This window comes from Adiantum capillus-veneris, chromosome 19 (genome assembly GCF_014529385.1).
Source record: "Adiantum capillus-veneris isolate H3 chromosome 19, ASM1452938v2, whole genome shotgun sequence".
NCBI classification, from domain to species: Eukaryota; Viridiplantae; Streptophyta; class Polypodiopsida; order Polypodiales; family Pteridaceae; genus Adiantum; species Adiantum capillus-veneris.
The window spans coordinates 50605655-50632520 of record NC_140949.1 but is presented as its reverse complement, the minus strand read 5'-3'; the positions used below and the strand labels follow the sequence as shown (position 1 = coordinate 50632520).

General features: G+C 43.5%; 2 protein-coding genes across 11 annotated transcripts in view; one reads left to right on the top strand and one right to left on the bottom strand.

Annotated features, from left to right (window-relative positions):
* LOC147433997 (DNA-directed RNA polymerase IV subunit 1-like) overlaps positions 1-26866 on the bottom strand; it is a 170184-nt gene that overhangs the window by 51215 nt on the left and 92103 nt on the right. For all 10 annotated transcript variants that reach the window (XR_015185334.1, XR_015185333.1, XM_086490632.1 and 7 more), the window contains one exon: positions 11499-11593. Coding sequence is in view for 8 of the 10 variants with exons in the window: in XM_086490632.1 (XP_086346758.1) it covers positions 11499-11593 (95 nt within the window). In the remaining 2 variants the exon portion in view is untranslated. The remainder of the gene's footprint in view (positions 1-11498; positions 11594-26866) is intronic.
* LOC147433998 (uncharacterized) lies at positions 636-8597 on the top strand. Its single transcript, XM_086490639.1, has 3 exons — positions 636-641; positions 1896-2290; positions 8441-8597. Exons 1-3 carry the CDS (start codon positions 636-638, stop codon positions 8595-8597), a joined length of 558 nt encoding a protein of 185 aa, XP_086346765.1.

Sequence of the window (26866 nt, the reverse complement as noted above, 5' to 3'; positions counted from 1 at the left end):
GAATCACCAGATGGAATGCAGAGGCAGTTAGATGCATTACATAAATTCGCGGAGGACAACGGACTGTCGATAAATTTGGATAAAACCAAAGTTATGGTGTTTAACACCACACCGCAGTGGGTTAGGAGATCGGCACCTACGTTTGCATATGGCCAGGATACAATAGAGTACACAGATGCATACACATACCTTGGTGTGGTATTCACAGGACCGAAGTTTACTCTTAAGAAAGCAGCGGATGCTAGATTGTCCAGAGCCTCTGCGGCCTTGGGAGGGTTGGAGAGAATGTGTTCACAAGTGCAGTTTCAAGAACCACGAACAAAACTTTGGCTCTTTGATATTGTGGTGGCTCCGGCTATGCTTTATGGGGTCCAGATTTGGGGACCATCTGTCGATCAGGATAATTGGAAGTCAATGGAGAGACCTTTGGTATCAATGATTTCCCGAATGATTAGAGCCAAGGCCTCCGTACCACACGCGATTACCCGAGTGGAACTAGCTGCCCCTCCGATAGAAATTGAAGCTCTTACCAGATCAGTGTCCTTTATACATGGTTTGTGGGATACAAATAATTGCCGATATACTAGATTGGCCCTCGAATCCTCTCGACAATTAGCAATGAAAGGAGATACATCATGCGGGTATGCGCAACTATCCTTGTGGTTTCAGAGACACGGGTTCAGTATGGAAAGATTACCCCCCTTCCAATACTCTCTTGAGGCTCCATCACTGGCAATCACACGAACAGAGATTAATAAAATCATCCGCCAGGATCTTATACAGTTGGACACTAAGAGGACATGGGTAGACCCTACACAAGAATTGGGCACGAAGATGGCCGACTACAAAGAAAACTTCCTATAGCTATCTGAAGATGGTTTTGTGATTCGCCCGAGCTACATGGATACCCACTTGTCTCATGGTTTGAGATGTGCTATTGGTCAGATTCGTACATCCTCACACCAGTTGGAAATTGAATTTGGCAGATTTAGGGGAATCCCACCTGAGAGCAGAATTTGCAAGTTATGTGGAATGGAACCGGAGACAGAATTACACTACATATGCCATTGCACCGTATACTATGAGATACGTGGGCGTTTCCATTGCCTATTTAAAGAAGGCTTTGGACCTCTAGATAGAGTCATGCAATACTAGGATCAAAGATGCTTAGGCCTGTACCTACTGGAACTACATCGGCACAGGGATAATCTAATGAGAAGACAAAGAGCACTACAGCCTCAGAGGCAGATCACAGATTTCTTCGGATCGAGAGAAGCAAGAATGGAAGGAGAAGCAAGAGACCAGCAGCGAGCACAAAGGAGTACCCACATTCATACCAAAGGCACCCTCATTGACAGGGTGATTGAGCTTAGGAAATCGAGACGACCACGACCAAGATGCAAAAGCACACTTCACCGGAGGAGACGACAACAAAGGATTAGAAGCATTCTAGCCAGACACCCAGAATGCTCCTAAGAAGTTTATTTAATACTTTGTATTTAGTTTTCACATTTATTTCACACTTTTCACACTTAGTACTTTAGTACTAAGGTACGCAGACATTGTAACAGAACATTTCATTTCATTTCATCATCTCTCTCTCTCTCTCTCTCTCTCTCTCTCTCTCTCTCTCTCTCTCTCTCTCTCTCTCTCTCTCTCTCTGTGATCACTTGGGATAGTTTCCTACGACATTAACATTCTCTTCTTCTTGAGTGTGTGTGTGTGTGTGTGTGTGTGTGCGTGCCAATAAAAAGAGGAAAATGGTATAACCTTTCTCTCACCCAAATGTGGTAGATTGGTATGCCATTTCCCTCTTAAATAACAGGTCTTGAGTTCAACTCTCCTCATCAATAGATCTGTATGGTCTCTAGGGATAGTTCCATCCATCCATCCAGCCCTCTATCTATCCACCCATCCATTCAGCTACCTACCTACCTACCTACCTACCCACCCACCCATCCATCCATCCATCTACCTACCTATCTATCTACCTACCTACCTATCTACCTACCTACCTATCTATCTATCTACCTACCTCTTTATCTATCTATCTATCTATCTACCTACCTATCTACCTACCTACCTACCTACCTACCTATCTATCTATCTACCTACCTAGCTACCTACCTATCTACCTAGCTATCTATCTATCTAGCTATCTACCTACCTATCTACCTACCTACCTACCTACCTACCTACCTACCTACCTATCTACCTATCTATCTATCTACCTACCTATCTATCTATCTATCTACCTAGCTACCTATCTAGCTATCTATCTATCTATATTATCTGGCTTCAGTATTAAGAGGTGAATTCTATTTATCCAAGTATATTTTATATTATTATGCGCTTCTGTTTGTGACATGCCGACACGACCTTTGCTGCTACAAAGACTTTTCTCAGAAGGAAAACCGAACCACAACAAGGGAGGCGGACACAGTGAGAAGCCTCAGGGGATGTTGAGGGAAGGCTCGGCGCGAGCAGCGTGAGCGGGGGAGAAGGGGATGCACAAGGCAGGGAGCACAGCACCGAACGATACTTTTTCTTGCCTATGACTTTCTTAGAGAGGAGAAAACACGATTCAGGCGTGTCACATGATCCCGGGCTCGTGCTTTGCAACCTACTAGTGAGACCGGCACCACGCCGGCAAATGCTAGTCCATCTCATGCGAAATCTACCAGACCTCGCAGTGGAGGACGTTATGGTCGAGCTACTACTGCTAGGCGCTCTCTGGTTATGAGAGAGATGTTGCCTTCTAATGGTAGTGCATCTAGTAGGGGCAGTGATGTTGAGGAGTCTGGTAACGACTCTTCTAAGGAGGACTCTAGTTAGCTGCTTATTGATATTTGGAGAGTTTATGTAGTATGGACAAAACTCAGCTCATGTATTATTGCTCTTTTGGTCACGACTCGAGATTCAGCTCAGGTATTAGGATTTGGTGGTGTTATTCGAGTCATGACTTGTTATGAGTACATGGGTTTAGACATTGTTATTTGTTTTGCTATCACGTGCACACTTTACTTGTGCCATGTGGACATGCTTCTGCCGGGGTCTAGCATCAGTCATAGCCTAGCTTAGGACTGAGCCTGGCACATTGTGAGCCTCTAGCAGGACATGCATGTCCAAGCCAGTCATAGTTGCATACCCTCTGTAACAATCTTCAAAGCCTAAAGAATGGAGCCAACTTACAGATGTAGCCGAGGGACCTAAACTGTCATCACAAAGTGATGACGTGGTTGCCCGAGAGAAGAAACCCTAAACCTAATTTCTGCCAAAAACCCTAACTGCTGAAAGCCTAACCCTAAAACTTGCAAACTCTAATTCTCGAAACCCTAACCCTAAAACCTGCAAACCCTAATTCTGGAAACCCTAACCCTAATTCTCGAAACCCTAACCCTAAAACTACAAAAAACCTAACCCTAACCCTTAGGACAGCAGGCAGATTTCCGAAATTTGCGCTAGCTGATGACATGGCAGACTGTACGGATTTCTACGATTTACGCTGGCAGCTTTTTGGCTTCGCTTTTGGACCAGAAGCTTTTGAGTTTTGAAGGCTTTTCACTTTAACTGCTTCTCAGACCAAGGGTCTTTAAATGTGAGGTTAGGGCTCATTCTCTGGCATGCTTCCTGGAGAAGGTGCAAAGTCTGGAGTACCGGCTTGTACTTTAATGATGCAATATAAAGAAATACCGAAAGGGGCGCCAAGGTTTGGGGCCAATACTCTCTGGGGTGGAATTCCGCCACTCCGTGTCGTGTGTCGTCTCTCTCTCTTTCAGTTCAGTTGTTATTGAAGTGCTAAAAGTCTGTTCAGTCTGTTCTTTTCTATTGGCACGTGGTGCCCGCCTTGTGACAGTGCTTGCCATGGAAACCCTAGCAGATTATATCTTGAAATTTCTCGATATCTCTCAGTAGATGTCTCTTCTCGAGTTGATAACCTTGGAAGTTCGGTGCGATTGCTATCTTGGGACTACCATCGCCGCCAAAGAAACACTGTCTGTCCAAGAGCTGATGGACCATGCTGTGCTCGGCTACGACCTCATGGAAGGAACCTAACCCTAATTTTTGGTGTAGGTTTGAAGATGGAAAGTCGGTCGACTTTTCGAGCTCGGCTGATGTCGAGATTGCTTTTTAAAGTTTCAAATCTGTTTGAGAACTTGTTTGGTGATCCTGTTTGGAATGGATGCTATCTACTTTTAAACTTGTCTTGGTGCCGTTTTGAATTGTTTGACTCTGGTTTGATACTGGACCAGAAGCTTTTGAGTTTTCAAGGCTTTTCACTATAACTGCTTTTCAGGCCAAGGGCCTTTAAATATGAGGTTAGGGCTCATTCTCTGGCATGCTTCCTGGAGAAGGTGCAAAGTCTGGAGTACCGGCTTGTACTTTGATGATGCAATATAAAGAAATACCGAAAGGGGTGCCAAGGTTTGGGGCCAATACTCTCTGGGGTGGAATTCCGCCACTCCGTGTCGCATGTCGTCTCTCTCTCTTTCAGTTCAATTGTTATTGAAATGCTAAAAGTTTGTTCAGTCTGTTCTTTTCTATTGGCACGTGGTGCCCGCCTTGTGACACCCTCTCTTGCACATAACAGTTATCCCATCATGAGCATTTTCCAGAGCATAGAACCCTTTTTTCCAAAGTACACATTTTTAACTTATTTATTAATAAGTGACTTTTATTGGAAAAGTAGGTAGGGAAAATTGCTAAAGAATCTATAAAAGAAACGCATTGGGCACTCAGTAGGAGTAGAGGAGCAGAAGCAGCAGTATCCACGCAGCAGTACCCCAGCAACACTAGCGTTTTTGGAGCAGTTTTCAGCCATAAGCCTTTTTGCAACAGTACCATCCCTTCAGCATCGTCGCATCCCCGATTCCATTCAGGGCAGCAGATCCTCGCCGGAAAGCCATCCCTCGCGACAAAATTCAGTTTGCAGCCTCACCGTTTTTCGTCGTCACCGTCGTCGTTACCGTCGTCGCCACGATACAGTACCGCATTTTCAGTCCCTTACATCAGCGCCAGTTTCAGCCCTATAGATCCGCCAGCGTTTTCAGTTTTCAGCCCTAAGTACATCACGCGACAGTTGTCATCAACAATCGTCGTCTTCATCGACATACTCCCATATTGCAGCAAATTCTTAGCGATAGCAGGTTTCAGCCCTAGCAGTTTCAGATTTCAGCCCTGCCTCGCATCGTCGTGTCCATGACGGTCGTCCTCGTCGTCAGCATTGTCGTCGTCGTCGACATAGTACCTCCAGCACCTCAAGCACCCTAAGCATCTCAAGTATTCACAGCATGACCAACATGATCAGCATAACCCGCATGACCCCGTCGTAGACCTGCCCGGCCTCGACATAGAACCCGCATGACCTCGTCGTTGGCTTCACCGTCTTCGACCTAGACCAGCAGTCATCGTCGTCGACATAGACCATCAACACCTCGTCATCGACATCATCGTCGTCGACATAGAACCTCAGAACCTCAGTACCCCTCCAGTACCTCAGTACCTAGTACCCAGCATCAGTAGCATCAATACCCATTAGCATCAACATCATTGTAGTAGCAATTGTGCAAGAATAAAGAAAGTATTTACTCTAGCAATAGAGCAAGGGTGTCCTTGAGGGTTGGGACCCGACATCCCTATGTCGTCTTTTTTCTCTCTCTCTTGCCTCTCTCTTTCTTTCGGTTCGGTTCAGTTCAGTTCTTTCAAGTGGAGTAAAGTGTCCCTTGTGTTTGTGTGGAGTACTAGATCCGAGCTTATAACCACACCGGACCAACCGGAATAGAGCACCTCAACCAAAAGCTGGGCACCCAATTTCCTGGCCTCCCCCTCTTTTAGCAAAAAATCCCATAAAAAGCACCACAAGGTTTATTTTTGGGGCACCTGGTCTTCTTGGCCATAAAAAGAGAAGCACCAGCTTTTTGAGTTAACATAAATAACATAAGAAAAGCAATTTTATAGAGAAAAACTTTGTTTTGAGAGAGTAGAAATTATGTCCAATTCTAGATAGGGAAAATCTGCAACAGAGAGAGAAAATAAAAAATTCAGGTTTAGAGACAAAATCTGCAGATTCTAGAGAGAGAAAATCAATGCACGGCGTGGAGGATTCAAGCTCGAAGAGAAAGAGAGTCTATGACTTGCCAAACGACCACACTAGTCAGTTGTGTCTAGGACCTCCACGCAAAAACCGTAACCCTAAACCCCGTCATATACGGCCCTTTGAAATCAAAGCAATCGTAGTAGGATATAGCACGAAAAAGAAAGTAATAAAAGAATGTCCACACTTTTTAACATTTACACAATGTTTCCCCAATTGAAATCCCACGAGTGATCATTTAGTTGTGCATACTTGTGCAGTGGTGGCAGTGTGCTACAGAACCTCCAGTGCGTCTGAAAATCTGTCATAGGTGTACACCATTCCAATGCATATACAAATGACATTGGATCTCATTAGTGGGCAAGTTCCCAACTGATGTCTCTTTGGATGCAATCGTCCATCCAAAGTCCGTGGACGCATGCCATTGGCCATACCATGTCAAATTCATACCTACAAAAATCAAGTTAATCCAAAAGCTTCTTTATACAACTATATCAAATCATCATGATCTGTCAACTCCTCAAATTTCATCCATAGGGTATCCATAGGTAGGTAGTCCTTGCATTTCCCAAAAATCTTCGTGATGTTTTTCTTGGCGTGGTTCGATCTTTCAGAGAAAGAAACTGTTCAGGTATCAAAATCTCTTCAATCTCTTCAACTTCAAGTTGAGCGTCATCCAAATGTTCAGTAGGTAGATCTCCTTTGAATGGTTTAAGAAGACTAACGTGGAAAGCATTCTGAATCTTTCAATGTGAGGGCAATTCTAATCGAAAGGAAACATTATTAATGATCAATGACTTTGAAGGGGTCAAGCGTTGACTGAGCTTGGGATATAATCGTTCTTTCCCTTTCTTCTTGCGTAGCTGTGCCTTCTCAAAGCGAAGTAAAACCCACTCACCAACTTTCATGACAAGCAGTTTTCGATGTTGGTCGGTAGCGGACTTTTGCTTGTCTTGAGGTTTTGTAAAGTTTCTTTAACATTTGTGTAAGCCATATCTGAATCTTGCACAAATTTGTAAGCCTCGGAAATCTTATATTTTGTGCAAAGAATAGGAGAAACTTTGCAAGTCCCGTCAATGATCTCGGAAAGTGCTTTGCCAGTTGAGGAATGAGTGGTATTAGTGTAGGCGAACTCAATGAGTGGTAAGTATTTCTCCCATAAGTTCCTATGATCAACAACGTAGGTTTTGAGTAGATCAAGAAATAAGGAGTTGGCACTTTCCAATTGTCCGTCAGTTTGAGGGTGGCAGGAAGATGAGAACTTCAATGTAGTGTTGATATTGTCGAATAGAGCTCGCTAGAAGAGACTCGTCATTCAGGCATCTCGATCGCTCACAATGGATTTGGGTATCCCATGGAGTCGAAAGATCTGTTGTAAGAAGAGGGTCGCCATCCGATCTGCTTTGATGGTTTTCCTGACGAGAATGAAGTGAGCTGGCTTGCTAAAACAGTCAATGATCGTTCAAATCCCATTACAAGCAGATAATAGAGTAGGCAAGTCGAAGATAAATCCATAGCAATGCTTTCCCATGGTCGAGTAGGAATGGGAAGAAGGTGTTACAAGCCGAAGGCCTTCTGACGATTGTACTTTACTTTTTGACAAGTGAGTCGTTCAAAAACATACTTCTCAACATCTTTGCGGAGAGTAAGCCTTGCATATGGAGCATACGGTTGTTGGATGTCTTGCATATGGAGCATAAGAATCGAACAACATTTTTGGTTGAAGAGCAAGCACAATACAAAGCTTGCCATGATGTAGAAGGTAACTGTCCTTCAAAGTGTAGCCCGGAACAAAGAATTCGGACATAACTCGCTCAAAACCTGTCACAAAGTGATGACGTGGCATGCCATATGGAAAGGAATGGCCGAGAGGACAAGAGAAACTGAACCCAGAAGATGTCCAATGGGACCTAAGGGGTTAGGGTTTTAAAAACCTAACCCCCCTGCAACTTAAAGAACTTATGGAGCATGGCCGACGATGGGCCTAAATTCAATTTATCAAAAGCTTGAACTCTCGCTGCTAGTTTCGCAAGTTGTGTTGACATGCTCACGTAGCAGGTTGTACAAAATTCCACATTTTTCCCTACTCTGCGTCCAAATGCTCTCCGCAGAGTGACCCCAAGGGCACTTATAAACAACACAAGGGATGCCCAAAAGCAGAGCCACAAAAGTATCAAATCAAAAAGCACAATCCCCAAAAGCATCCGCTGCCAAAATCTCTCGCAAAAAGCTACGACAACCGTCAAAGACAGTTGTACCCTCGGGAGTTGTACTTTGCAAGCATAATAATAATGAAATAGCAGAAGGAGCGCCAGTCTTTGGGGCAATCGCATCTTGGCTCGGAACTCTCTCTCTCTCTCTCTCTCTCTCTCTCTCTCTCTCTCTCTCTCTCTCTCTCTCTCTCTCTCTCTCTCTCTCTCTCTCTCGCGTCATATTTAGTGGATTTGCAATTTCTGTTTGTGTGTTGCTATCGATTACTCGCTTGGAGTGTCCAAGCGAGTAGTAGTGGTATCATAGCTCAAGAAGATTCTTCTTCTGTAGAGGATCCGATCCCTTCTGCATCACACATGGGTTCTCGCAGAGAATTTGACTGAGACTTGGCAAGCACATGCCATTGCTCCCCGCATCCGTAACATTTGCCCTCTTTGTAGTACTCAGTGTGCTACTCGGTTGACAATCTAGGGCCTGATGTTTTCTTTAAAAGTTGTTTTCCTTTCATCCTATTGCCATTAGTCAGTTCTTCTCTGGTTCAAACTACCACAAGTCTATCTGTAGGGTAGGTGAGTATGTCAGCATGCATAGCAAAACCCTGTTTGGCATGTCCCATGAGCCATTGCATGGACTCAAACTTCTTCTGTAGGCATAACTCCGTATCTCTTTGGGAAGTCCACAACAAAACCGCTCGACTTATTGCTTGAAGGTTATCTTTTTGAAGGAAGAAACAAATAGAAAAGTACCCCAAATGTGTCATCCTTGGTCATCCTCAGATGATTCCAAGCGGTGATCACGTCTTGTTCGTATTCTTGTGTAAGCCACAAAGAGGTGAAAACTCGTTTAAACTGCAACCACTTAGTCGGTAGTTCCCTGCGTAACAATAGGGTAGACCACTATGTATCGGCATTCCCTTTCAGGTATGACGTCGCTCTTCGTACCTTGGAGTGCTTTGAGTAACGCCCTCCCGAAAAGACGATGTCAAACCGCTAGATAAAAGCGAGGGCTCTGTGGGTATCCCTAAAGCCTGAAAACATATCGAACTTTAGAGCCTCCCCACCCTCCTTAAAATCCTTGGCCTTCTTGCCCTTATCCTCAAGATAGTCGTACTTGTTTGCTCGATACAGATATTTTCTCTTCGTTGTGTATATCGGCTCATTAGAATCTGAACTCTCAAAGGACAAAGAGTCCTCACCTGAACTTTCAAGATTCTTCCGAGACTTCCTGCGGGGTCTGCTCTTCTTTGCCTTCCTCTTGCCTTTCTTGTTTTTCTGAGTCTTTGTCCGCTTCCTGTCTTTTCTGCTCTGTATGGTGGGATCGCAAAGTCGTACCAAGAAATGGGCGTCTCCACGTGCACAAACCTGTATCCGTGGTGTCCCAATCTTTGTAGCCAATCAACCTAGTATAACCAGGCCCCACTTAGCGGCTACACCAGTAACACAACCTGCAATAGGGATTGGGAGAGATGGAAAGGAGAAGGTGACCGAAGAACGAGGGATCCACTGCTGACGATCAAACTTATCAATAACAAAGTCTCGTGTCCAGCACTCTAAAACCAACAGCTGGGTCCTTGCAACAATAGAAGAGCGACTGTAGAGAGACTCCGCGCAGCAGTCGTATGAATGCTATACCTGAAAGATGCCAAGGCCTACCATGATGAGCTCCAAGATGCTACCTTTTGAGCCACCGAAAGCTCAAGGGTGATTACTGTTACGTTTTAAGAGGGGAGGGGGGGGGGGGGGGGGGGGGGGGGGATTTGTCACAAAGTGATGATATGGTGTTGACCTGAGAGAGAGAGAGAGAGAGAGAGAGAGAGAGAGAGGACCCGATTGACACGTTGCCAATTCCAAATAATCCGGCAGGAACGTGGTGGAAAAGTGCTAGATTTTTGTAACAGTTGCTTTTGGGCCTAATGCCTACAAAATAATGCCCTAGGAGTCACTTTTGGCAAATCAATGCATCATTGCATAGCTAGAGAGGGACTCCCCGACACCTGTGCTCTATGAATTATCAACATAAAACCAAAAGGGGCACCAAACGTTGGGGCCAATGAATCTGGACTCCACAACTTCGTGTCACGACTACAGCTTATTTCAAAATTCAAGTGTTAAGTTTTTCAGTTTTGTTCGTGTGTCTGCTGTGGAATTACCGACTTGTCACTGCCAAGCCCGTTTCACGTTGTATCGCCATATTCTTATCACTTAGACCATGATCACGCTCACTTGCACACATGAGTAGATTTTGCAATCTGAACATGCATCAGAACCACAAAACAATTTTTCTAGCCTGCCATTTCCACATATAACAGCCGCCCTCCTTTGTTATTTGATCTTTGGTCTTCCAAATCTTGGGCTGCCTTTACATTGCTAGGTAGTTTTTCTGATAGCCATGTCTTCCTCCTCCAACTATTTTCACCCATTTTGTCAAAACAGTAACATCACCAGATTATACGCAGCAACATTTTGCAATCTCAAATGTACTTAGAATCCTCAGCTTTTCATATCAACAATCAAATTACCTTAACAAATTACAAATTGTGCATAAAGTAAAGGCAAAACAAACTTCTGATGGCATGCACAACATTTTGCAGGTCCAAAACGCAAGCCAAACTGCCTTGGATGGCCCAAGGTTGACACTGCATCTGCGGTTGTTATGCTACTGGTGCGCCCTTTGCTTGTAGCTTCCTTTCTTCCTCAATCACATGCTCACTAGAGACCACTCTTCAGCTTCTCAAGCTCTGACAGCATGCAAAGAGAGATAGCATATGTGCATCTGCATGTGATGGCTCTCCCATAGATTTCACATAGGCATACAAAAAGGTACCCGCAGTGCTCACTCATACACGAAGATGAAGGCCTTTATAACTCGCATCTTAATTATGTAAGAGTTTACTTGTATATATACGTGGAGAAATACACACGTCCATTATAACCACAAGGGGTTGATACCCAAGCTTCATAACATTGCCAGCTTTTAGTACATGTCACATTCCCTTGCAAGGCCAAGACATAGATAATTGACGTATCTCACCACTTATTGTAGGTTGTGTTGGATCCACCATTTGAACCAATCACACATTTACCTTGACACAGCAACAATAATGCATGCACGCATGTGTACATGAACAAGCATCTTGCTGTTGTGAATGAGGAAAGAGAGGTATCAAGGGAAATTAAAAGAAAGAGCAATGCACCTTGATATGATTTTATCACATTCCTCCTCCGCATGTGATTGCGAAAATATTGAGATAATATCAGGAACCTTGACATTGACTCTTTTTATTGCAATCTGCAAGTAAGATAAGGGAACTTAAGCCAATCCTTTTGTCGACGAAAGCATGCAGTTACACCAATAGTAACAACACATTTTAAGCTTCATTGCAACTTGGAACTCTATCTCTCTCTCTCTCTCTCTCTCTCTCTCTCTCTCTCTCTCTCTCTCTCTCTCTCTCTCTCTCCACCCCCTGCTGAGCTGCCTGCTCGCGCTACAGCCCCAACATTCTGGGCTGTGGCTATCGCATTGGCTACAGCCCCTGGTCGCGTGCGTAAGCAGGCCACTTGCCCCTTGTCGCGAATGTGAGCAGGCCCAGCCCCTGGTCGCGACACTGGTCGCTTGCCCTACTGGGCTGGTCCTACTCGAGCTACAACCCACATGGGCTGTGGGCTATCGCGCAACCGGTTGGGGCTGCCCTCTCTCTCTCTCTCTCTGAGAGTGGTCAGCTGAGAGTGGCTTCACACAGGTTAGAGATTGAGATCGGGAGACATACTGGTGTTCCCAGGGAGGAGCGAGTCTGCAGAGCCTGCACAGAGGAGGTGGAGAGTGAGGAGCACTTTGTATGTAGATGCAGAGCATACACTGAGATCAGAGGCAGGTATGAGGCCTTATTCAGAGGACAGCCCACTCTCCGAGAGATCATGGACTCTCGAGATCAGAGACAGCTCGGACATTTCTTACTAGAGATACAGAGCCATCGGGACACACTACTACAGCCACGCACAGCTACACAGACAGAGGGGAGACAGTCGCAGCTCACAGACTTCTTTCAGAGGATTGCCACCCCTACCTCACCAGATACTCAGAGAGGAGTGACACTCCCACAGGCGGAGGTGAACCGAGCTAGACGACGACCACGAGTCACAGGCTACAGGGGCGTGAGCTCCCACCACCGACAGATCGAGGAGATCCGAGCCCGGGAGCGCCGTGCCACTGAGGAGCGAGTACCTCAGATGAGGGCCGACCCGACAGCTTTCATCCGGGTAGCCTTGGCACCAGCCCCGCCCATGTACCACATCTTACATCCCCCCATTTGTACAGGATGGAGCTAGAGAGCTTGATGCATTCTCATGATTGTACTACCTTGAGCATATAGACATGCATATACCCCTAGAGATAGAGCCCCATCCCTCCTCAGATACTCCATTACCTACATTCAGTTCAGTTTTGTATCAGTTTTGTTTCATTTGTCTTTCCGATAGACGGATGACATACACGCCATGTACATTTGATTTGTCTCATAGGCCGATTTCGGCCTGACATAGACGTTAAAAATCTTTCTTTCTTTCTTTCTTTCTTTCTTTCTCTCTCTCTCTCTCTCTCTCTCTCTCTCTCTCTCTCTCTCTCTACATTGGCTACCAGCACACCATGGCCACATGAATGACACTGTGAACCTGCGAATTTCCAGAAGCGGTTTCTCTGTCAGGTCCTCACCTACACGCACCATGGGACCAAAACCAACACAGCAAACAACCCCCCCGAAGCCGGACATCATGGAAGGGAATACGCCACCATGCTCACTACAAGATATATGGGGACTCATCTCCTCGATGCATACCACCATCATGAAGCAGAGATGAAATCAAAAACCTAGCTCTAAAAAACCAAGAATTGGAACACAAGCTCCAAATGCAAGACCTACAAGTCCGTCATCAAGAGGAGAAGATGCAGGAGCTCCAGGGTGCTCTTGATAAGCAAGCGGCTACAATGCAAGACACGCTAGCCACACATGATGAAAAGATTGCGCAGATGAATGTATCCGAAAATGTGGGCTCTTGGAAAGATGTATTGAAAAACACACCAATGCCTCAGACTTCCCCAATGAACAAAGACATGTATGCTAATGAGGATGAAAAAGAATACACCGAACAAGAGAAAAGAAAAATGAACATCGTGATACGGGGCATCCCCAAATCCGACAACGAGAAGGTCATTACCTTGAACACCGACATCACGGAAATTATCTCCGCTAACTTCGGAATGCATGATGTGGTGGTATATGGAGCACATCGAGTAGGCAAGAAGAAACCCGAAGCAAATCGGGCAATCGTATGCACACTTCTGGATGCCCAGAAGAGGGCTATTATCCTCGAAAACGCCCGCATCTACTTAAAGGATAGCTCACTATACATTAGTGAAGATAGAACGCCGAACCAACAAAAGGCCAGACGTGAAGCATACAAAGCTCGCATAAACAAAAAAACAGCCCAAGCGGACACGAAAGGGGAAAAAGAGGAAACAAAATGACAATGCGAGACCCATGGGTTCACGGAACTACACGTGACAAGTTGGAATTGCAAAGGCTTCCCGTGGCATAAAGGAGAAGGCTTAACGGAAGTCCTACCACAAGCCGACATTCTCTTTTTATTGGAAACATGGGAACACGATGCATGTAGAATACCACACATTGAAGGATATGTCACACACTCCCTAAGGATGCCATGTACAAAAATGAGGGGACAACGAGGAGTCGCGGTGATATACCGAGAGGAACTCAAAAAAATGATCACAATTTGCAAGACAGATGCTCATAACCGGTACATATGGATCAAGTTTCACACAAGCCGGGTGCTACATCCCCCATAGAGAATCACCATTCTATGGTGCCTTCAATGTAGATAAGAATTACCCTTTTGAGGATCTGAATGCCGATACCCATGCCTATGCACAAGAAGGGATGATTATGCTTATTGGGGACATGAATGCCTGCATAGCACATGCCAAATGCAAATGGTGGATCTCATGACACCTCCAATACTTGAACATAATGAGATACTAGATCCCACATGGGACAGATGTTCGAAAGATCTCATTACAAACCCGCAAGGTATTGCATTGCTCAGTATGATGACATCCTTACAACTAATCGCCGTCAATGGAACAAGTAAGTTTGAAAAATCGAGACAATGCACATGCTACACGGCCAACAAAGGCATGAGTGTTATTGATTATGTATTGATTGCATATGAGGTATTCCATATTGTAAGTAATTTTACAATTGGGAAGAGGTCACCCAATTCCGACCACACCCCAATCCATGTATGGCTACAAGTTCCCACTCAAAAAGCACAAAAACAGCCCCATGCCCGATCATGGACATACAAAATGCAAGTGGACAAGAAAAGAATGTATGCAGAACATCTAGACAATGCACTTGCTCATATACCCATGCCATCACACATTGAACAAGCATGACCAATTTTCAAACAAGCTATATGTGACGCCGTGGAACAAACAATGGGAAAAACACATCGGCGAGGAAATCATGTTAAAGGGCTACCGCATAACCCATGGTTTGATGAAGAGTGTAAGTATGTAAAAAAACAATTGCAGGCACTGTCAACGACGAACACGGAATGGGAAACTCTATCAAAAGACTACACAAATCTAAAGAGGCGGAAAAGAAGAAACTATGAGCTACGCACGGAGACACAAGCCATAGCCAACTTCAAGAAAAATCCCAAAAAAGAATGGCTGAAAATAAAAGGACGAAGACATGATATTATGGGGGACATAAGCCCATATGACATGTACATGTATGTGGAACAACTATATGTACATAATAATGCGGAAGAAATGCCACACATGCAAACCGATCTCCATGCCCAAGACCACTTTGATTTTGAAACGGTTAAAAAAAGGCATACAAAAACTTGCAAATGGGAAAGCTCCGGACATACTACACTTGAACTCAGAAATGCTTAAATGGTCAGGTATGAGAGCCAGAAAGTGGATACATAGAATGCTATACCAAGCCATTGTTCAAGGGCTGCCCGAGGATTCGCAAAAAAATTGGATCAAAGCACTTTACAAAAAAGGGGAATCAGCCTACCAACTACCGTACCATTATGGTAGGATCTTGCATGGCAAAGCTTTTGGGAAGCATCTTAGAACAAAGCATAAGCACATGGGCGGAGACAAACGGAAAACAAGCAAAAGAACAAGCAGGTTTCCGACCAAAACATAGCACCATTGCTCACCTTGTTTCACTCAGGGTATTAATGGAAGAGAGTCGGCTAAAGGGAAAAACATTATATTGTTGCTTTGTAGATTTCACCAAAGCCTTTGACACGGTCCCGAGAATGGGTATATGGAAAAGGATGGAATGCATAGAAGTACCGATGCATCTCAGGAGTGCGGTAGCACATCTCTATGACAGAGTCATATGTCAACTAAAAACGCACAAAGGGCTGTCCAAAGCTTTCTCAAGCAACATGGGGGTCAAACAAGGATGGCCTCTCTCCCCTACTCTTTTTGGACTGTGCATTGATCAAATAGAAAGTTTCCTCCCTCAACTAGAAGGGGATGAACCAGCCATCGGGATGCTTACACTTCTCATGCTCATCTATGCAGAAGATGTGGCTCTTTTCGCCCATGACATTACAGCTCTACAGAAATTGGTCGATGCTTTACATGCTTTTTGTGAAAATGTGGGTCTATCAATCAATGTAGACAAAACAAAGTTCATGATTGTAAAGACTCGTAAGATGGATATCCACACCCCCCTCATGTATCAAGGGAAACAAATTGAGAAAGTCGACAGTTTCAAGTACTTGGGGATTGACATTCCGTGCAACTATGCTTGGGGACAATGCGCACATAATAGAATTGACATCGGCCATGCCAAGTACTATCAATTTGAAAACATGTGCACACAAGGAAGCATAAAAAGATGGGAGATAAAAGCGACCATTTTTGAGACATGCGTGGTGCAAGCCATCCTCTATGGAGTGGAAATCTGGGGAAAAAATTCAGAAACAGTTTCTATGTAGACACATGGGGGTCAAAAGGACGACACCATACTCCGTGCTACTCTTGGAGACAGGCAAGAGACCACTAGAAATGAAAGCATTGAAAAGAATGTACACGTATATCATGAAGGTCAAAGCGATGCCTACTACTCGAATCCCCCGCATTGCATGGGAAACGGGATGTGCGCCACAAAAGACAAAAAAAAGCAAATTTCTGTCATCGAGCATCGAGCCTCATACAGGACATTAAGAAATGGTTCGCTAAATGGAATGTAGAGGCATATGTGGACATGCTTATTGAGGAGGGCAAGGAGGGAGAACACATGCTGAATTTTGACATTGCATTACTAAATAGCCTCCACAGCAAGTGGAAGACAACGCAACACCGCTCGAAATTTGAATACTATTGCAAGCATGTAAATACAAAGTATTGGGCAAGCTATAGAACAAACCCAATGGAAGCCCAGGCCCGCATACGAACACCCATGCCCCACATGGCACGAAGAGCCATTTCTTTGATGCGCACAAGGTCACATATGCTCAAAATAGAAACAGAGGGCTGGCTGAAAATTGATGCTTCTAAACGGATATGCACATCATGTACAATGCAAGCTCCCGAAGATGAAGCACATGTGACATTGAAATGCCCAGAATATGCTCACATCCGGGCTAATTTTCAACCACTCCTAAGCGGTTGTTCTACCTTTGCGGATCTATTATCCAAGACAGACCCCTCCCCTACAGCTCTCGGAACATACCTCACCCGCATACTTGAGCATCAAAAGACACTCATGGGAACACAAAAAGAGAACAACACACACCATACACCCCCGTGAGGGGAGACTATGTATCACTTTGAGGTCCCATGGGTCAGTTCTGGCCCCCCACGGACGTTAATACCAAATCAAATCAACTCTCTCTCTCTCTCTCTCTCTAGGATCCCAAAAATTAAATAAAAATCAAGGAAAGAAAACCAACAAATAAAGTTAGTGTTTGTCATAGTTTCGTGACATACCCCCCTCCTAAATCGCAAACGTCCTCAATTGCATGCATCCTACACATGCAACACATGATTAACTGTGATGAGCACCCTTTTATCAATACATGTATCCGCAAGAAAAACTGTTAAATTGTGGGAAATAGGGTTGCAGGGAAACATACACATCTTCGAGAAGATGAAGAAGCTCAGGCACACAATAGAGAGTAGTATTACTTAGTGTGCAATGGAAAGATAAGTTAGCCCTAGAGTGATGGGCGTATATACAATGCACGGGGAAAAAAACCTCCTAGTGAGGAAAAAACTGCCCCGGAAGTCCTAAGTGTGTTCACACACATCACTACCACATATATATGGTAACAAATCGCCCTAGGGAGTGATGCAAATGAATGAGAGCTCCCACATAGTGTATAGGGAAGTGTCATGCCCTAAGTGCATGATCAATCCACAAAGGGGAGTAAGCCCAAAGCTTTGCGGAAAGCTTCGAACTTCTCATGAGGCAATACCTTTGTGAAAAGATCTGCAAGGTTGTCCTGTGTTGGCAAATAAGCTAAGCTGACCTCTCCTATTGAGATATCTCCCTGACATAGTGATAATGCACCTCAATGTGCTTTGTGCGAGCATGAAAAATTGGGTTCCTCGCAACTACCAATGCGCTCTGACTGTCAGTGTAGATGATGTTGGCAGTGTCCTGTCCAACACCCAAATCAATCATAAGGCGTCTAAGCCACATGGAAACAGGTTTGAAATTGAGTCTTCATGATGCTGGTGATCCTGCCGATGTCACTCTTTACGAAACTGTTGTTGGATGCCTTATTTATGTATGCAACACAAGGCCAGATATTCAGTTTGTAGTCTCACAAGTCAGTAGATTTATGTATAGCCCAAGGTCTAAGCATTGGCAGACTGTCATGAGGATTTTTCACTACTTTGAGTGGCACTTTGCATCTTGGCTTGTTTTATCCCAAAGGGGGATCATTGCCGCCAGATTTACATGCTTTTTCGGACTTAGATTCGGCTAGTTGTTTTCACACGTGAGTGTCCACAAGTGGTTTTTGTTTCATGCTCGGCAGTTCATGCATATCATGGTTGAGAAAGAAGCAACCTACTGTGGCCACTTGCAATTGTGAGGCTGAGTACATGGCAGTCTTCACAGCTACGGTTGAAACAACAGGTTTACAATCCTTGAGTCTAAACTTACATAGCAATTTTTGTATGTAACCTGTTTGACACAAGGCATCACATTGCTTAAACTGTATGCCCAAATAATGATGCAACAGCCCCAAATCTTTCATCTTGTAAGTAGCATTTAAATCAGCCTTAAATTCAGCAATATGCGACTCATTAGGTCCAATAATCATCAAATCATCCACATATAGAACAAGGATGAGAAGTACATCACCCTCACGCATTACATACAAAGTGCTTTCTGTTGGACTCTTACAAAAGCCTTGTTTAACCAAATGAGTGTCAACTTTCTCATATCCAGCACGAGGAGATTGCTTCAACCCATACAAAGATGTCTTACATTCGCACACTTTATCTTCTTGTCCTTTTATGACAAAACCACGAGGCTGCGTTACATAGACTTCCTCAAATATGTCACCATTCAAGAGAGCAGTAACAATATCTGATTGTTGTACATCCCATCCAAAATGAGTTGCCAATGCACATAGAAAACGCACAATAGTCATACGACAAGAGGGAACAAAAAGTCTCTTCATAATCTATGCCCTTTTACTATGCATAACCTTTTGAACAAGTCAAGCCTTATAGCGATCAATCTCACCATCCGGCTTACGTTTCAACTGGTAAACCCACTTCGTACCAATGGCCTTTTTGCCAAGAGGTTGTTACACGCTTGGACACTCCAAGTGAGAATTCAATAGCAACACATGAATAGAAACTTCAAAATCACTAAATTTAATAGAGAGTCGACACGGCCCTGCGTAGTTCCATGCCCAGAGAGATTGGCCCCAAAGACTGGCATCCCTTTCGGTATTTCTTTATCATTAATCATTACAAAGTACAACTCCAAAGGAATCTCTGCTCTCAGACTTTGCGTCCAGAAGCCTGTAGAGTGAGGCCCTTAGGGTTATATTTATTCTTACAAGGGATGCCCCAAAAGCAGAGCCTCAAAAGCAGTCAATCTGTCCTAAAAAGCATTCAACGCAAACCGCGGAAATCCGTATAGCTTGCCACGTCAGCATGTCAGCGCTTTATACAAAAATCCGTATGGCAATCCACGTCAGCCTGTCAGCGCAATTTGCAAAAAATCCATACAACTGTCTAGTCATCTTTATTTAATTTCTTGTGTCCCTAGGGCCCTGTCGACAAGTACCCATAAGTTGAAACAACTTATTAAATGTCTTTGGGTGTCCGGGTAGTCATCCCACATCATCACTTTTTGACATACCCCCCCCTCTTGAAAAAATTGTAAACGCCCTCGATTACACCTACAAAATCAGACATAAGCCATAAAGAGTTCAGTAGACATTGACTATAAGTACTGACGCACTAGACGCCACAAATCTAGCACTTGCAAATCATATCTCATAGAATCCATTCAGATCTAGGACCATGATTCTTGGCAACGTATTTCGCAATCGCATCTAGATTCACACTGGACCTCATTGATGTCAGATTACCTAATCCTTATTGCGATCGTGTCCATAGATTTCTCAAGACCGAAATGTTGCATTCATTTCGTCAATCATTCCATCTTTCAATTTTGCACTCAAACACAATGACATGTGTGAGTAATCATTTCCAGGAATTCCAGTTCATCAATCACACACTGAGTTCATATTAAATAGAATGTTTCAATCATTCAGTTCTAGTCATCTTATCGATGTGTAGCCATCTCATCCCTTGGAAACTCTTGATGCGCTCACAACAGTTTCATTCAATCATTCATCATCAGTCATCATCATCATTCAAAAGTGAAGATTCTTATCTCGAATCGTGATCGAGTTGGTTCTAGAGTTGTCATTGCTCCCAATTCGTCATCATCTCATTCTTGATTTTACCTGTTATCTATTCACAAATAGCAAGATCTTCCAGAAAACATTAATTTCATACATAAATTAGAGTCATCTTCGGATATTTCTATTTCTAAAGTTTTTTCATTCATTGAACATGCAGTTCACAAATCACACACTTAGTTCATACTAAACACAACGTTTCAATCATTCAGTCTAGTCATCTCATCCGTCCAAAAGTCTCGATGTACCTAGATCCCTATGTATCCATCTCATCCCGCAAGAACTCTTTATGTGCTCACCACAGTATCCAGTCATCTCATTCATATGGGGATCTTGATGTACTAGAATCTTATTTCATCATTCATCATTCCTCATATATCATCGTGATTCAAATTTCAAACAAAATTCATCATTTTTATCTTGAATCAACGGATTCATTCATGAGCTGCCGTTGCTCCCAATTTCTTTTAAATGCAAATTCCTTGCCATGTCATCCTCGATTTCACTTGCAAAATAGGCAAAATTTCAAGCAAATGGTTCACTAGAGTCGATGTCCGGCTCATGCTTTCATCTGCATGCTCCTCGCTCCTAGTAGTTATCTGCACACAGATAACAAGAGCTTCCAAAAACATTAATTCCACACATACTGAAATTTTTTGCAAAAATCCTAATTTTCCAAAGTTGTTGGATATAAGATCTCTTTGCATCAATTCGTAGAGCTTGTTGAGAGAATCAACTTTGCCTTCTATCGCATATCTAAATTTTTAACTGTTGAAGAGATTTTTGAAGGTCTTTTGGCGAACTTTCCTGCCAAAAATTTGTCATATTCTTCATTCTGTTCTTCAATTCCCTCGCCGGATTTCAACTTTTCTTTGCCTGCCCACCGAGAGTTGTCATCTCTGTCAAATTCTTCCGGAAAACCCATGTGTACACTTGGATTCTTTATGGCTTATGCCCTTCAAAACAAAGCGATGAGAAGAGGGAAGCGCGCCTTGATGTGCGATGAAGTAAGGGTGGGAGTGGTTAATAAGTCGAGGGTTGGGGCACGAAGATTTATTAATAACAATTTCCAAAGTGCCCAAGTGCTCTGTCTGCTCTTTGGTAGGACTGGTATGCTTTGAGAAAAGCACGCGCCTGAAGCTCTGATACCACCGTTACACACATGGACACTCCAAGCGAGAAATCAATAGCAACACCCAAATAGAAACTTCAAAATCACTGAACTTTAATAGAGAGAGAGTCGACACAGCCCGGCGTAATTACGTGCCCAGAGAGATTGGCCCCAAAGACTGGCACCGCTTTCAATATTTCTTTATTATTAATCATTGCAAAGTACAACTCCCGAGGGACCTCTACTCTTGAACTCTGCTTCCAGATGCTTTGCAAAGTGAGGCCCCAAGGGTTCTATTTATTCTTACAAGGGATGCCCCAAAAGCAATTAGTTCAAAAGCAATCAAACTCAAAAGCATCTGGTCCAAAAGCTGCCCTAAAAAACATTCATCACAAAACACGAAAATCCGTACAGCATGCCACATCAGCATGTCAATGCTTTTTACGGAAATCCATACAACAGTTCACGTCAGCCTGTCAGCCATAGTCACAAGAGACGCCCATTTTTGGGCTTCCCGTCTACACTTGCCGTCCCGCCCTCTTTTTTACACTAAAAATCCATTTGAGCCCCATCCGCGTCCCTTGTCCCCACTCCTTGGGGCGCGTCCCTTGTGACTATGCTGTCAGCGCAATTTGCAGAAAATCCGTACAACAGTCCAATCAGCTTTATTTAATTCTTGTGTCCCTAGGGCCCTGTCGGCAAGTACCCATAAGTTGGAACAACTTATTAAATGTCATTGGGCGTCCGGATAGTCACGCCACGTCATCACTTTGTGACAAAGGCAAAATTACATAAAGTCCATGTGTCAATTTCTATAAGTGCATCATATTTTGATTGCATGGCACACATCCGAATTTTATGAATTTTGTGCTTCATCAAAAGACAGACCTGCTGACGCTCACCAAAGCTCACCCACATCTGACAAAGTGAGCACGTATGTGCTGGCGATGCTAGCGACTATGCCCGGGAGGACGCAACCTGCTCTGATACCAATTGTTGGAAATAGGGTTGCAGGGAAACACACAGCTTGGAGAGGATGAAGAAGCTCAAGGCACAAAATAGAGTAGTATTACTTAGTGTGCAATGGAAAGATAAGTTAGCCCTAGAGTGATGGATGTATATACAATGCACGGGGAAAAAAAACTCCTAGTGAGGAAAAAAATGTCCCGATGGTCCTAAGTGGTTCATGCACATCACTACCACATATGTATGGTAACACAAATATGAGTGCAGACAACTTAATGAAACCTTCATTCTTTTGTTATTTTTGTCTATCCTAGAAGTGAGCATTGAACCTTTAATATTTGTGAAGCAATGTACACTTCTATTGCCTTGAATCTGTATGTACATGAGAAGTGCTAGCACTAGCATCACTCTCCTTTTGAGCATGTAACAAGACCCTTGACCTTTGTTGTTGCAGAATAAGTGGGTTGTAAACCAAAAGCTTCAAGGTAAAGCGGCAATACATTTGGTGACTCTACCAATTCACTCTCTTCCATCCACTTTGCATCCATAGGTGGAAAGTTCTTGAACTTCACCAAATAACGTCTTGCAACTTTTCCCTTAGCTTTTCTTTCTTTATGTGCCAAAATCTGCTCAAGTACCAAGATCTCGTCGAGTTCCTTAACTTCAGGTTGATCTTCATCTGGCATATCTCCCAGCACATCTCCGACAAAGGTCTTAGAAGACTCACATCAAACACATTATGAATCTTCCAATTCGCTGGCAATTTCAGCCTATATGCAACATTGCTGATCTTGTCGATTACTTGAAAAGGCCCATAGTAGCGTATGCTCAGCTTGGGAAACAACCTTTCTTTGCCCTTCATCTTCTTTAATCTTGCCATTTCAAATCGCAACAAAACTTAATCACCAGGTGAAAAAAAAAGTTCATGTCGGTGACGATCAACAGCCCTTTTCTGCTTTGCCCAAGTCTTCTCCAAGCAAGCTTAATTTTCTTATACATTTCATCCACATTTTTCACATATGGATCTACTTCAAAAATCTTATCTTTTGTAAGGAGGAACCCACCCTCGACACTCTCAAAGGGTGCCTTGCCTCTTGGCGAAGGCACCGTATTGTTGTATGCATACTCAAGCAGAGGTTAATATTGTTCCCACTTGCCCTTATTGTCTGACAGGTCTAGGACAGTAGAATTGGCCTCTTCTCATTGTCCATCAGTTTGTGGATAAAATGAAGATGAAAACTTAAGCGTATTGTCCATGTTTTCAAACAAACCTCTCCAGAGAAAACTTGTCATGCAGGATCACAATCATTGACAATTTCAAATGGGTCTATTTCTTGGACCTGCAAATTATGGTCCATACACCATAGTAACAGGGGACGCCCTTTTTTGGGCTTCCCATCCCCACTTGCCGTCCCGCTCTCTTTTTTACACTAAAAATCCATTTGAGCCCCGTCCCCCGTCCCGGAATGCGTCCCTTGTGACTCTGTCATACACCCCTACATGCTTTACAAAAGAAAGAGGTAACTTTCAAATGGACTCAAAAAGAGATTTCAGCTTTTAATCTCTTAAAGGAAAAGATGACTTCACATCTAGTAATCATTTTGCCAGATCTCAGGAAGTCATTTGTGGTCCAGTGTTGCACATGTGGCAATAGTATGTGCAATACTAATGCAAGATGGTCAAGTAGTATACCTAGATGAATCCAGGATAGGCCCAGATTCACCCTTAAAAGGAAAGTGCAAGGTACAGACCCATGGTAGTCACCCACAAGACAATATAACCATCAGCTCCAGCAGAATCTTGCAAGGGCCACAAAAGACAATGTAAGTCTACGAGAAAGAGCTATTGGATGTGATTCGTGCACTTTCAAGTTGGATACACTACCTGCTAGGTGCTGATTTTGTTGTCCAAACAGACCATTAGACCTTGCGATACTCCTTGACACAATCAAAGTTATCTGAAAAGCATATGCGATGGCCAAACATTTTGTCTATGTTCCACTTTCAAATTGTGCATGTGGAAGGCAAAAAGAATGTTGTGGTTAATGCATTGTCAAGAAAGCCGTAAATTTCAGCTGTGTCAATTTCTTATCATCATGAGCTTGATGACATGAAGGAACAGTATGCTACCAAAAATTTTGCAAGGATCTTTGAGCAATTGTTAGTTGGACAACGCCATGAGTACTGACTCCTCAAGGATGTTTTTATGATGATACATAGAAGACGATGTGCCACTAGGCCATTGCGACATAAGGTTATGGTAGAAAGTCATGTCCGACCATATGCAAGGCATCGTGGTATTGATGTGACAATGAAAGCAATCGAGACATTCTTTTTTTGGCCTACTTTGAGGAGTGATGTGGATGGGTGAAGCAATCTCTGCAAAATTATGAGAGAATCTTCTATAACAGGAACATAGTTCCAAGAAGCTACGGACATCATGCACACTCTTCAAAGCTGGCCATGTCTTGATTGCTTCAACCTTAGCAGGATCCATTCGGACACCATCCTTTGACACTATGTGCCTAGCAAGTGGATGAGCAACATATTACTGCGTAACTCTTTAAACGCAATGGTCAAATAATGCCTATGCTACTCTTCATTCTTCAAATAGACTATCATGTCATCAAAGAATGTGCCAACAAAATTTTGATGTGGACTGAAAATCCTATCCAGCATCCTATTGAACGTAGCAGAAGCATTTGTAAGACCAAATGGCATCACTAGAAACTCACTAGACCAAATGTCGTTCGAAACGCAGCCTTGTGTACATCCTCTAGCCTAATACAAATCTGATGGTATCCACTCTTGAGATCTATACTACCGAAAATTGTTGTACCCTCTAAACGATCAAGAATATCATCAATCCTTGGAATAGGAAATCTGTTCTTGATGGTATTCTTATTCAACACACAGTAATCAATACGCATGCGCCAAGAGCCATCTTTCTTCTACACTAAGAGCACTAGAGAGAAAAAGGGTGAAGAACTAGGTTAAATCAACCCTTTTTCTGATAGCTCCTCCACTTGGCTGATAATCTCTTTTTGCTGGGTTGCACTAACCCTGTAGGGAGGTCTATTTGGTGGGCTACAACTTGGCACCAAACCTATTGTATGATCTTCACGCCTCTCTGGGGCAACTGAGACGGTAATGAATCAGAGAAACAGTCACTAAACTCTCACAGAAATGCGGACCTTTCTTTATCTAACAAAGATAAAATTGACTGACAATTATCAGAAAAATCAAGTACGCAACAAGATGATTTTTAATTACAGAAGTGAAGCAAAAGCTGATACAATAGGGACATACCCTCCTTTTAGCTTTACATCCAACATGTGAGTTTTGCCTCTATGCTACAAGGTGATCCTTTTGTTGAAGACAATCAGCACTCCATGTACACGAAATATCCATGGGATTCCCAACAAAGCATAACATCCTTCCAAAGGCATGATATAAAACTTTTTTGTGTCCACATATGACAAGATATGCAGATGCAACTTTCCAATGATGAGAGTTACACACTCTGAATGGCCACGAAAAACCTGCCTCAGCCATGTACCCTATCCCTTCAACTTACTTGATAGCCAACTCTGTTGAGATAAAGTTTTCCTTTGCACCTCGATCAAAGAAAATAAGTGTCGTTTGATCCCTGACTTTACCTCACGCTCTGCATAGCTCACTGGCATCAGAGTTTGGCCTATCCCCCATCATATCTGGCACTAAACCGGCCGAGAGTTTGTGCTTTTTTCCTTTCTTGTCCTCTTTGTCATCTGAGTCAGCTGGCCTCTTCTTCTTTGGGCAATCTGCAGCAAAGTGATCAGGCTGCTCGCAAATAAAGCATTTACCTTCATCCATTAAAGCCTTCTTTTCCTCGAAAGACTTCCGCACAAAATGCTCCTTCTGTTTCTTGGCCCGACTAAGTCTGTAGGTTTCTCTACTTTTGCTGACCCTTGGGAAGCTTCAGGAGTCACTTTTACAAAGGGCTTCTTTGCTGACTTTTTCTTTGATTGATCCCCTTTCACATTGCCGTGGAATCCATTGTCTTCTCCTTTCAACAAGGCATTATGTAACAAACTTGGACACCCCAAGTCTCGAATTTGTCGCGACATGAAAGAGATTTACATAAAACACTTCACAAAATTAGATCACAGTTCAATTGAGTCGACACGGCCCGGTGTAGTTCTGTGCCCAAAGAGATTGGCCCCAAAGACTAGAGTCCCTTTCGGTATTTCTTTTTGTATTAACAATTGAGCAAGTACAATTGCCCTTGGCTCTCCTCTGCTCACCGGCTCGTCAGCTCTGTATGAGCCAGGGAGAGCCTAGGGTCTTATTTACAGGCCCTTGGCCTTGGAAAAGCAGTTTACATGAAAAGCTTCAGTTCAAAAAGAATCTGGTGCCAAAAGCTGCCGCCCAAAACAGCCAACGCGAACTGCGGAATTTTGTACAGCATGCCACGTCAGCAGCACAATTCGCGGGCGTT

Coding starts and splice junctions, on each gene's coding strand:
- LOC147433998 (XM_086490639.1), top strand. Junction 2,291..8,440: donor GCTATCTATCTATCTATATT/ATCTGGCTTCAG, acceptor TTGGCTCGGAAC/TCTCTCTCTCTCTCTCTCTC.